The 10,643-nt window shown below is 50.5% G+C and overlaps 2 protein-coding genes across 2 annotated transcripts; one reads left to right on the forward strand and one right to left on the reverse strand.

Moving 5' to 3' along the window:
* Window positions 1-326: 326 nt before the first annotated feature.
* Window positions 327-3,506, reverse strand: L3HYPDH (trans-L-3-hydroxyproline dehydratase). The gene is made up of 5 exons (XM_064714387.1): window positions 2,945-3,506; window positions 2,474-2,643; window positions 2,072-2,194; window positions 1,106-1,243; window positions 327-813 (listed from the first exon to the last, which is right to left on the reverse strand). The coding sequence occupies exons 1-5, from the start codon at window positions 3,492-3,494 to the stop codon at window positions 688-690; spliced, it is 1,107 nt and encodes a 368-aa protein (XP_064570457.1). The 5' UTR covers window positions 3,495-3,506; the 3' UTR covers window positions 327-687.
* A 182-nt stretch (window positions 3,507-3,688) lies between these two features.
* JKAMP (JNK1/MAPK8 associated membrane protein) lies at window positions 3,689-10,114 on the forward strand. Its single transcript, XM_064715540.1, has 7 exons — window positions 3,689-3,777; window positions 3,924-4,015; window positions 4,546-4,700; window positions 6,718-6,924; window positions 8,336-8,517; window positions 9,158-9,234; window positions 9,526-10,114. The coding sequence occupies exons 1-7, from the start codon at window positions 3,765-3,767 to the stop codon at window positions 9,742-9,744; spliced, it is 945 nt and encodes a 314-aa protein (XP_064571610.1). The 5' UTR covers window positions 3,689-3,764; the 3' UTR covers window positions 9,745-10,114.
* Window positions 10,115-10,643: the final 529 nt, after the last annotated feature.

A 10,643-nucleotide genomic window follows, 5' to 3' on the forward strand; every position in this document is an offset into this window, starting at 1 on the left:
CACAGGGTATTTGCAGCCAGTGGTCCAAGATAAGCAAGAGAGGAAGGCTTAGGGAAGCAGCACAGCATGGACGCTCAGCAGGAACACAGGAAATTCTGATCAAATACCTGCATCCAGCCCCAGGATGCAGGAGAGCCCTGGTGGGGTGAAATGAGTGAGGAAGGGGCTGTCTGGACAGGCTGAGCAGGGAAGCTGGAGCATGAGACAGAGCAGCACAGCTGGCTGAGCAGGAGACAACAACAGCTAGCAATTCAAACCCAGAGTCATGACATACTCAGCAGAATCTTCCAAATTGAGCTCTGGGAGTGAAAACAAGGAAAATGGCAAAGTTTTCAGCCGGCATTTAATAGAAATTTAATTTTAAAATTCATAATTTGCAGACATAGAGAAGGCACATAAATTTGAAGGCAGCTCTCCAAGATCAGCTCAGTTTTCTGTGAATTATGGGTAAGAAAAAGAAGAAGAAAAATACTACAGCATCTCAGAGCAGCTTGTATGTGCTAATCACAGTGCACCCAATATGCTAAACATAACAGGGCAACAAGCCTGTTACCCTGAAATGTGACAAATGCTGTCACACCACCCAGGGATGTTTCTGTTGCAATGTGTGGAGAAGTAAAACAGAAATTCGTGGTCAGGAGAAGCACGGCACCATCAGTGAGGCTCTGCCACCACCTGTGGCTCGGGTCACTTGAGGAAGAAGCCATGTTTCAGTGGGTCCTCCTCTTCCACAGTGAAGGTGGCTGTGCCAGTGTAAAAGGCTTCTCCTGAGACCTCCACAATGACAGCCTTGTAGTCCCCAAACTTGGTCTCCTGCAGAGGGATCAGGATGAGGATAGAGGCAACAGAGGGTTCTCCACTCTCCCAACCCCACAGAATTCCAGTGCTACCTGACATTTATGCCCTGGTACATCCCAAAGCAGCCACACAACACAAGGCCCTAAAATCCTTTTAGTGCCACGTTTGTGGGAGGACAAGACCAACAGGCACCTCCCTCCTTCCCTACACCCTTCCCTAGGCACAGAAAGGCTTTTCTGCTTCCCCACAAATGAGCACATTTCCAGCAGCCCTTGAGATGGGGGAAAGTCCAGCACCAGCCACTTGCCTTCACTGCCTTCCCAGTGAACAGGGAGCCCGTGATGCTGCTCTGGAAGGTTCTGCTCTGCTCCAGCTGGATGAGTCCCTTGTGGTACTGCAGGGCAATGCGAGCTGTCACCCCCGAACCCGTCGGGCTCCGGTCAACCTACAGCAGAAGGGACGAACCAGCACTAGATTTTGGGGTTTAATACAAAATGAGATTGCTCCCCTCAGTTCTCTCTACCATCTTTACACTGCACTCAGGTAACCCCCCCAAGCCAGGGTTTTGTAGAGAATCCAGATACATCACAACCGAGAAGGAAAAGAGAAGCGGGTTTGGGGTACTTTTTGGCACAGTTAGGGATGGATGATCTAATAAACTGAGGCTATTTAGGAGCAGTTGAAATCTTCCCAGTATCATCTCAAAAGGACTGAGAGGGGCTGAGGCCACCTGCTCCATTCTCACACCTCAAGGCAAGATTGGCTCTCCTTACACTGAGGGGGCTCCTGGCCAGCCTGGTTTTTAATAACTCCAAAACCACAGTGTTGGCCAGCTTCTGAGGTGACCTGTCCCAGTGCTCCACACTCCTCACAGCTGGAAAGTCCAACCAAAGCTTCCCCTGCCATTTGTGTGATACCTTATGCACTGCAGACAAGAACAGAATTTTAACACCCCATTTCTTTCCTGTTGTTAATCCCCAGCAGATGTTCCCTGGATTAGGACTTTAGGGACATGTACTATGCTGGGATCCTGTCTCTGCTCGTGAACTCCTGGAAAATTCCAATCAACAGGTTTTGGGTATGAAGCTTTTTAAAGTGCCACCATCTAAGGTGTGCAGAAGTATTTCTGCTATTAGGAGCAAAACCATGACAGCAGCACAAGCAATCACTGGCCAAACTAAGAACCAGAAGAGTCTCTCTTCCTTGCAGTGGAACTAAGGGACAAAGGGACAATTGTGGTGCCTCTTGTGCCTGGAAGAGCCTGTTTCTGTACCTGTTCATCTGCAAACACACAGATGTTGGTGGTGGGCTCCTCACTAAAGGCATCTTTCCCATCTGTCAGGATGGTGCCATAGAGGAAAGCCAGGTCTTCACTCTCAGGGTGATGAAGCTTGAACTGGGAACAGCACAGAGAGGGTCACAAATACAACAGCAGCAATGCGTGTGCAGTGCAGCTTCTGTGAGAGACCAGAGGAAGGGGACAAGGCCACATGGCTGCATTTCCACCTCTGCTTCACAGGTGACAGAGAAGCAGGAAAGCTCCTTCTCCCATCCTTGTAAGGACTCTGAAATTCATCATGGGGCTAGAAGGATGGGACTCTCCCACCATTCTGAGCTGGTCTGGTGCAGTCAGCCCAGAGGGAACATGGTGGGATACCACAGTGCTCCTCCATACCTGTTTCTTCACCGCTTCTGTCACTGCACTCGCTGCACTGACAAGGTCTCTGGTCTTTGAAGAGCGCACATCAAGGCCCAGCTGCTCGGCGCTGAGGAAGGCGTAGAAGGTGCCACCATAGCCGATGTCAACCACCACCTTCCCATGGCCAGGGACATCAATGGCCAAGTCTGGGCAGAGAAAGGGAGGAACGTGAGGAGGCAAAACTGTGCTGAGCCTCGGGCTTGCATAGAGTGAAGGAACGCAGACATATGCGAGGGCAGTGGACAGGGATGATAACTTGAGTACTCCTAGGGCTTGCATACAGAGCGAAGGAATGCAGGCACATGCGAGGGCAGTCGACAGGGGTGATAAATTGAGTACTCCTAGGGCATCTTACAGCATCCTTGACGAATACTGGGACAAGGGAGACAATTGCCAGACGCCCCTCAGCCAGCCACCAACCCCCCCCGAACACGCAGCGTTCCCCACCGGTGGCGGCAGCGAAGGCGGGCACGCTGTGGAAGCGCACGGGGTTGCCGCTGCGGTTCCCGTCCCAGGGCACGAAGGCGGTGACGGGCCCGCAGGGGCAGCGCAAGCGGACGGCGGTCTCGGGGCGGGTGGGCTCCGGTACGAGCCCGTAGTCGAGGGCGAAGCGGCCGAGGGCCATGACGGCGTGGCCGCACATGGCGCTGTAGCCGGCGCAGTGCAGGAAGAGCGCCGCCAGGTGCGCGCCCTCCGCGGCCGCCCCGCCGCGCACCACCACGGCCCCGTACATGCCGGCGTGCCCGCGCGGCTCGTGCATCAGCGCCCGCCGCACGTGGTCGTGCCTGGCCGCCACCTCCCGCCGCAGCGACAGCAGCGACAGCCCCGCCGCCGCCGCCCGCTCCGCCGCCTCCAGCCGCGGGATGATGCGCAGCGGCTCGCCGCCCGTGTGCATCTCCACCGTCTGCAGCACGGCGCCCGACGGCGAGTGCGGCGGCAGCGCCCGTCCCGCTCCGCCACCGACACCGTCACTGTCACCGCCGCCCCGCGCCGCCATCGCGTCGCCACACCCGAGACCACGCCCACTAAAGTGAGACCACGCCCCTTTCAGGCAACCCCAGCCTGAAGCCGCGCCCACCTCCCGCCCACCCATTGAAGTCCCGCCTATGACCACGCCCATGGAGTAACCACGCCCCGCTCGTGGCCACGCCCTCCCGAGCCCCCGCCCCCTCGCGTTCCCGCCCCGCATTCCCGGGCGGAGCCGACCCGCGGCGGAAGCGGAAGCGCCGTGGCGGAAGTACCGGGCCGCGGTTGCCGGGTTACCGCGATGTTCCGCGCCGGTAGGACGGGCCGGGATGGGGCACCGGGCCGGGGCTGGGGATGCGGGTGGGGCCTGGATGGGGTTGGGGGTGTTGTCAGCGCTGGAGAGGGCCGGGATTGGCGTTCGGTGCCTCTCCCGGTAACGCGGCCCGCGCTCTGCCCGCAGCTGTGGACATCCAGCCCGCCTGCCTCGGGCTGTACTGCGGCAGGACCGTGCTGTCGGTGAACGGCTCCGTGGAGACCTACGGGGACTGCGGGGTGAGTGCGAGGCTGGGCCCGGGGCGGGATGGCTCAGGCCGGGCGCTGCAGGTCGGTGCCGGGGGCTGCTGAGGCGAGAGCGTCCGAGCTGCACCGCGACACGAGGTGCTGGGGGCTTGGTGCTGTGCCGGGGCTGGAAGAGCTGACACAGAACGGGGTGGTGCGGGGAGCTGTGCTGGAATGAGTCCCTGTGCGCGCCGGTTTTACCGGAGTGCTGAAGGAGAGCCAGAGCCGGGGAGGGCGGGAGGAAACTGGAGAACCGTGGTTGTGAGCAACTGAGATGAGAGGGAGTGGTGTGACAGCAAGAGAGGAAAATGGAGGCTTGCATGAAGGCCTTTAATCATGCTTCACCCTTGTTTATATTATAAAAGAAGAGCTGGAGAGAGCAAGTGTAAGCTGAGAAATTACTGGGGTTATTTTTTCAGCTCTTTAAAAATCTGCCCTATGTCTTGCCCCAAGCTGTTTTTCCATTAACTGCAGAGCTTTGCTGTTGGTGGTGGGATTCTGAGTCCAAGCTCTGCCTTCTGCAGGTGTGTCCTAGAGGCCAAAGAACTGATGACAACAAAATCTGCCGGGAGTGTTTGGGATCTCCAGACCGCTATGACTGGCTGTACCTCGGCTTCATGGCCATGCTGCCCCTGGTTCTACACTGGTTCTTTATTGAGTGGTATTCTGGAAAAAAGAGGTTTGTGCACCCCTTCTCTGGATGGGTTGTTTAAAATTGGAAAGTGATTAATCTGAGATGCTGAACTGAGCTGTCCAGCACTTCTTGGAATCCTAGGCTGGTTTGGGTTGGGTGGGATCCTTAAAGATCATCCAGTTCCAGTTCTCTCTCATGGGCAGGGACACCTCCCAGCAGAGCAGGTTGCTCAGAGCCCCATCCATCCTTGTTATTGATTGAGCTGATGTGGTTGCACAGAGTTTTAGAGTGGCTGTAGGAGAGTTTATTTACAAATGTAAGTGTCCTGTAGGGAACCCTGTCCAGTCAGTGCCCTCAGGGTATGGTCTGTACCCCTTTAATGTGCCAGTGCACAGTCCAGCTGGCATTTTGGGCTGGGTTTGGTTTCCCAGCAGACAGAAGGAGCAGGTTGTATCATCCCCTCTCCCCTGGGTCAATATCAGCAGGGCTGCACAGGTGCAATGAGAGGATGGGTTTGACTTTTCTCTTTAGAAATATGTATTCTGGCTGTGGGTCTTGGTAGCAGAGCTGCTGTGGCCTTTACATCAGACAAGTTCTGTAAAAAAGGTTTAAACCCACAGCTGCATGTGGCCATCAGGTGTTAGACTGGAGTTTTTTGAGGAGTGATGGCTCTGGAGTGCACTGAGCTGTCCATGGCAGGGGGTTGGAACTGGACAGTCTTTCAAGCCCTTCTAACCCAAATCATTCTGTGGTTCTCTGAGCAATGAACACATAGGGGACTGAGAATGTTTAATATATGAATATTTACCATCTTCAGTGAGGTCCTTTTTTTATGAGGTCCATCTTCAATGAGCTTCCTGAGCTGCTCAAATTGCAGCTTTGGCAATTCTGCTTATATCACAAGCAGCAATGTCACCCCCTCTGAGACATGTGGTGCGTCACCCTCGCCGCTCTTTTCTTTTACACACTGAACCACCTGAGATTATCAAAGAGCTTCCACACTCAGCAAGTTTTAGCTCTGCAGAAGGCTGTGTGGGATTCCAGGGCTGTTGGGATTTGCAGGAGCTGGCAGCATGGTGTGGGAGCCCAGGAAATTCCTCTGGCTGCCCTGGAGGACTCGAGACCCTGTCAGGGGGCTCAGAGACCTTGGCCCAGAGCCCAAGACCCCTGTGCCTTTGATCTTGACCCATGGAAAAACAATTACCAACCTTTATATGAAGAATTACAAATCAAGAGATGGCATTGTAGAGCATGACACAGCACAAAGTACCACGACACCATCAGAAGGGTGCAAGAGAGGTTTATTACAGCAACATATTGCTTTTATACTCTTTCAAGATATTTACATTCACTTAACATACACATTCACTGCCCATTGGTTATAGGAAAGAAACAAAGTTCTCAGTGGAGTCCATGTCTCTTAACTTTCTCTCCTTCATCACATCTCCATGGTGACAGCCTTGGTGTCTTCCTCAGGAGAGGTATGGGGCTTTCCTTATCATCAGGAAGCCTTTGCTGGCTCACAAGAACAGCACAGAATGTCTTTCCTACAAAGAGAGTTTAAGTAGAATAATAGTTAGTTTGTCCCAGGGTGAAAAATAGATTTTTGAGGTTTTTTAGAATGGGGCTTCAGGGGGCAAAGATGGAGGAATCTGGGCATGTCCTGCCTTTCTCCTCCTTCTTCTTGGCCTCCATCTTCTGGGTGATGTTGGCACTTTTAGATTGGTTTAGAGTAGAAGCTCACTGTCTAACACAGGTGATAGGAATTGCAAAGTTATTGTAAATAATGTACATGTAGTTTTTAGTATAAAAAGATAACACTGTCTCTGAAGGTGGTCAGTGTGCCTCAACCTAATCTGCCAGACAGACCTTGGTGGGTCAGAGAAAGAATGTTATAGATAAGAAATAATAAACAACCCAAAGAATAAGAATAGAAGAATCCTGACTCCTTCTTGTACTGCTAGGCTGGGAAAAGAGACTTTGTAACACATCTCAGGGTGGCTGTGACCAGCAGAGTTCTGAGAGCCCAGCAGTGACAGTGTGTGTGTGTGCTGTCCCTTAGCTCCAGCGCGCTGCTGCAGCACGTGACAGCGCTGCTGGAGTGCAGCGTGGCAGCCCTGGTGACTCTGCTGCTCAGCGACCCCGCGGGCTCCCTGCACATCCGCTCCTGCCCCGTCAAGAAGCTCTCAGACTGGTACACCATGCTCTACAACCCCAGCCCCGACTACATCACCACCGTGCACTGCACCCACGAGGCCGTGTACCCCCTGTGAGTGTGCACCCCCTGTCAGCGTGTCTACCCTCTGTGTGTACCCCCTGTGAGTGTGAATCCCTGTGTGCACCCCTGTGTGTGTACCTCCTGTGAGTGTGCACCCCTGTGAGTGTGCACCCCTGTGAGTGTGCACCCCCTGTGAGTGTGCACCCCCTGTGTGTGTACCCCCTGTGTGTGCACCCCTGTGAGTGTGCATGCCCTGTGTGTGCCCCCTGTGAGTGTGCACCCCTGTGAGTACCCCCTGTGAGTGTGTGCCTGTGACGGTGTTCACAGGGGTCCCAGGATGAGGGAAGAGACGAGGATCTGACTCCATGTTTCACAAGGCTTGATTTATTATTTTATGATATATATTATATTAAAACTATACTAAAAGAATAGAAGAAAGGTCTTCATCAGAAGGCTGGCTAAGAATAGAAAAAGAAGGAATTATAACAAAAGAGTCTGAGCCAGCTGACTGTGATTGGCCATTAATTAGAAACAACCACATGAGACCAATCACAGATGCACCTGTTGCATTCCACAGCAGCAGATAATAATTGGTTACATTTTGTTCCTGAAGCCTCTCAGTTTCTCAGGAGAAAAAAAATCCTAAGGAAAGGATTTTTCATAAAATGTGTCTGTGATGTGCCCCTGTGTGCACCCCCTGTGAGTGTGTGCTCTCTGTGAGTGTGTACCCCCTGTGTGTGCCCCCTATCAGTGTGTGGCCCCCTATGTGTGCCCCCTGTCAGTGTGTACCCCCCCGTCTCTCCTCCAAGCTGCCAAAATTGTTTACGTAGAGCTGGGATTAATGGCAATCAATCCCCTGAATCTTTCGTGCTTTGAGCTGTTTTACATGGATGTGGCAATGTTTAATGGCTTTCTGAATAATCAAAGAAAGTGGCATAGCCCAGGCTATCACACAATCAGTTTATTTGGAAAAGACCTCTGGGATGATTGAGTCCAGTCTATGGCTCAGCACCACTATGGCACTGAGTGCCAACTCCAGTCTTTCCAGATTAAAGATAATTTCCAGATTAAAGATAATTTCCACATTTTAAGCATTTCCAGATGTTTAACATCTCTAGGGATGGTGACTCCATCACCTCCCTGGACAGCCCATTCCAGTATGTGATCACCCTTTCTGTGAAGAAATTCCTCCTGATGTCCAACCTGAATCTCCCCATATGCAGCTTGAGACTATGTCTTCTCAGCATTTTAATATATAGCTCAAAACTTCTTTTTTTATTTTCCTTTCCTGGGAAACATCCTGACTGTTTCCCCTAAGGAAAAGTGAGCCCATCATTCTGTGTTTAAACCTTTTACCCATAAAGTCTTTAGAGTTCACTGACTAACCCCAAATTCTTTGATTGTGATCTCTATGAGAAAACTGCACATCTTAAGGAATTTTTCTTTTTTTTTAATTCTCCAGGTACACCATTGTGTTTATCTACTATGCCTTCTGTCTCGTGCTGATGATGCTGCTGAGGCCTCTCCTGGTTAAGAAGATTGCCTGTGGTTTGGGGAGATCTGACAGATTTAAAAGCATTTATGCAGCACTCTACTTCTTCCCCATCCTCACCGTGCTGCAGGCCGTGGGAGGAGGCCTCCTCTGTGAGTTCTCTCCTAAAAACCCTCCTGAACACACCTGTCAGTGCACACTAAGAAAGGAGGAAGGGACACTTTTTGCTTTGGGAATAAGGATGTTGTTTAGGGTTATTTTGAGGAGTTTCACCTGAAAAGGTTGCTTGTTAGGAGCTCTGTCCTCACCAGGCTCCTGACCAACACTGCTTTGCCTCAGCCAGTGCTGCTAGAGACCGTCCCTTTCCCAAAAAAGGAGGAGAGGGGATGAGAGAGGAAAGTACTTCAGAGTGAGCTAGTTCCACTTTTTGCTAAGGCAGAGTTTGTCTGATTTCAGAGATGGATTTCAGTGTAAATTTGGGGAGATTGCTGGAAGCCAAACTAAAAATAGCTATTCTTGTCACATTTGGAAAGGTGCCACAAAATCCCCACTCAGCCTGACTACTTTTCTCATTATCATTTTTCAATTTGTGGTATAAGCATTGAGTAACTCCACTGAGAAATAGCAGAAAAACTTCAGAGGGAAGAGCTGTGCAGGTTGTGCTTGGCTGACCCTCACATGTTAAGAGGCAGCTAGAGCAGCTCAGTTTGCTTCACACCTGTGGAAAAACTCTCTGCTGAAGGATAAACTGTGCCATTTTTTTGCCTGAATGTGTTGCATGTTTGCCTTTAGATTATGCCTTCCCATACATCATCCTGGTGCTCTCTTTGGTTACACTGGCTGTCTACATGTCTGCTTCTGAAGTGGAGGTGGGTAAACATGTTTCCTGTGTTAAAAGAGTAAAAAAGACTTGAGTGAGCAGAGGCCACTTTGTCTCTTGCCTTTTCTCAGTGGTGTATTTTACATTTAAGTCTTTTCCTTTATCCCTTCCCCTCTTGGCTGGAGGAATCCCATGTGAGAATTCCCTCTGACGGTGCACTGAGAAGCTGGGTGTGTGCTGGAAGGGCTCAAACCCAGGAGCTCTACCTGTCACACCTCTTAAATGTCAGGTGCTGGCTGACAGGCTGAATGCTAACAGGAAATTGTGTTTATTTTACAAGTTTTTCAAGGATCTGCTCGTGAGGAAGAAAAGGCTTGTTGTCCTCTTCAGCCACTGGTTACTCCATGCCTATGGAATCATCTCCATTTCCAAACTGGATAAGCTTGAGCAGGATCTGCCTTTGCTTGCCTTGGTACCTGCCCCTGCCCTCTTCTACCTGATGACAGCAAAGTACACAGAGCCCTCACGGATCCTCTCTGAAGGTGGGAATGGACACTGAAAGGAGCCTGTGCCAACAACTCTGTCCCTGTGATCTGGATGAAGCAATTTTAGTGCTTGTCATGCTTTGGAAACTTCTGTTTTCAAAAAGAAGTTGTTTATGTGCCAGACTTCTGGTGAAACACCTCTGGGTGAGACTGTATAGTATTAAAAAGCTGCACTTTGTATTCTTCCTAAGTATCTGGTATAGATGGAAAGCAATGTCTTTTTATCTATTTATCACTGTGAATTTGTGTAAAAAGCTTGTGACACATCCTAGTACAATGGTTTGCTTGTGTATTGTTCATTTCCTAACGTGATATTTGAATAAAACAATAGAGCCTGGTTTTCAATAGACTTTAATAAAAAAAATAGAGCTTGAATATACCAGAGAACTTCATTTTTTCATCACATACTCTAGCTTCTATCCCCCACCAGTGGAAACAGACTGTCTTCTTCCATCAAAAGATAAAACGTGCTTGAATCCTCGTGATGTTTGAGTCTGACTGCTGGAGAAGAAATGCACTGTAAAAGAAGAAGAAATGCACTGTAAGATTCTCTGTAAGGCAGAGTTTACACTCTGTGTGCTTCATATATGGAGACCTTGGAGAGCATTAAATAGATCAGATTAAAGGTTTTCTTTTTTTGGCAGTTGCATTAGTATTTGTCACCAAAACTCAGTGCTGTAGAGAGTTTAGAGGAAGATGCAAAGCAGTGCTAAAGGGCCAAAAACAGAACCAAAAGTAAGAAGATCCTCTCAAATTAAACTTTCACTGTATGGCTCACTGGCTGTAACTGCCTATTTCTATATGTCTGTGACAATAATGCTTTTTTCATTCTATCACCTGCCAGCACTGCTAAGGACAGTCTGCCAGGAGCTCAGAGGCTTTGAAAGGTGTCACCTCAGCCAGGCTGCCTTGA

Source organism: Zonotrichia leucophrys, chromosome 5 (assembly GCF_028769735.1).
Source record: "Zonotrichia leucophrys gambelii isolate GWCS_2022_RI chromosome 5, RI_Zleu_2.0, whole genome shotgun sequence".
Classification (NCBI taxonomy): domain Eukaryota; kingdom Metazoa; phylum Chordata; class Aves; order Passeriformes; family Passerellidae; genus Zonotrichia; species Zonotrichia leucophrys.

What these genes read in the sequence shown, in the direction of transcription:
- JKAMP (XM_064715540.1), top strand. An exon ending in CACGAGGCCGTGTACCCCCT is followed by an intron (nt 6,925 to 8,335) that starts GTGAGTGTGCAC and finishes TTAATTCTCCAG; the next exon opens with GTACACCATTGTGTTTATCT. An exon ending in CGTGGGAGGAGGCCTCCTCT is followed by an intron (nt 8,518 to 9,157) that starts GTGAGTTCTCTC and finishes GTTTGCCTTTAG; the next exon opens with ATTATGCCTTCCCATACATC.
- L3HYPDH (XM_064714387.1), bottom strand. Translation starts at nt 3,494, where the DNA reads ATGGCGGCGCGGGGCGGCGGTGACAGTGACGGTGTCGGTGGCGGAGCG. An exon ending in CGCCTTCGCTGCCGCCACCG is followed by an intron (nt 2,644 to 2,944) that starts GTGGGGAACGCT and finishes TTCTCTGCCCAG; the next exon opens with ACTTGGCCATTGATGTCCCT. An exon ending in TCACTGGGAAGGCAGTGAAG is followed by an intron (nt 814 to 1,105) that starts GCAAGTGGCTGG and finishes ATCCCTCTGCAG; the next exon opens with GAGACCAAGTTTGGGGACTA.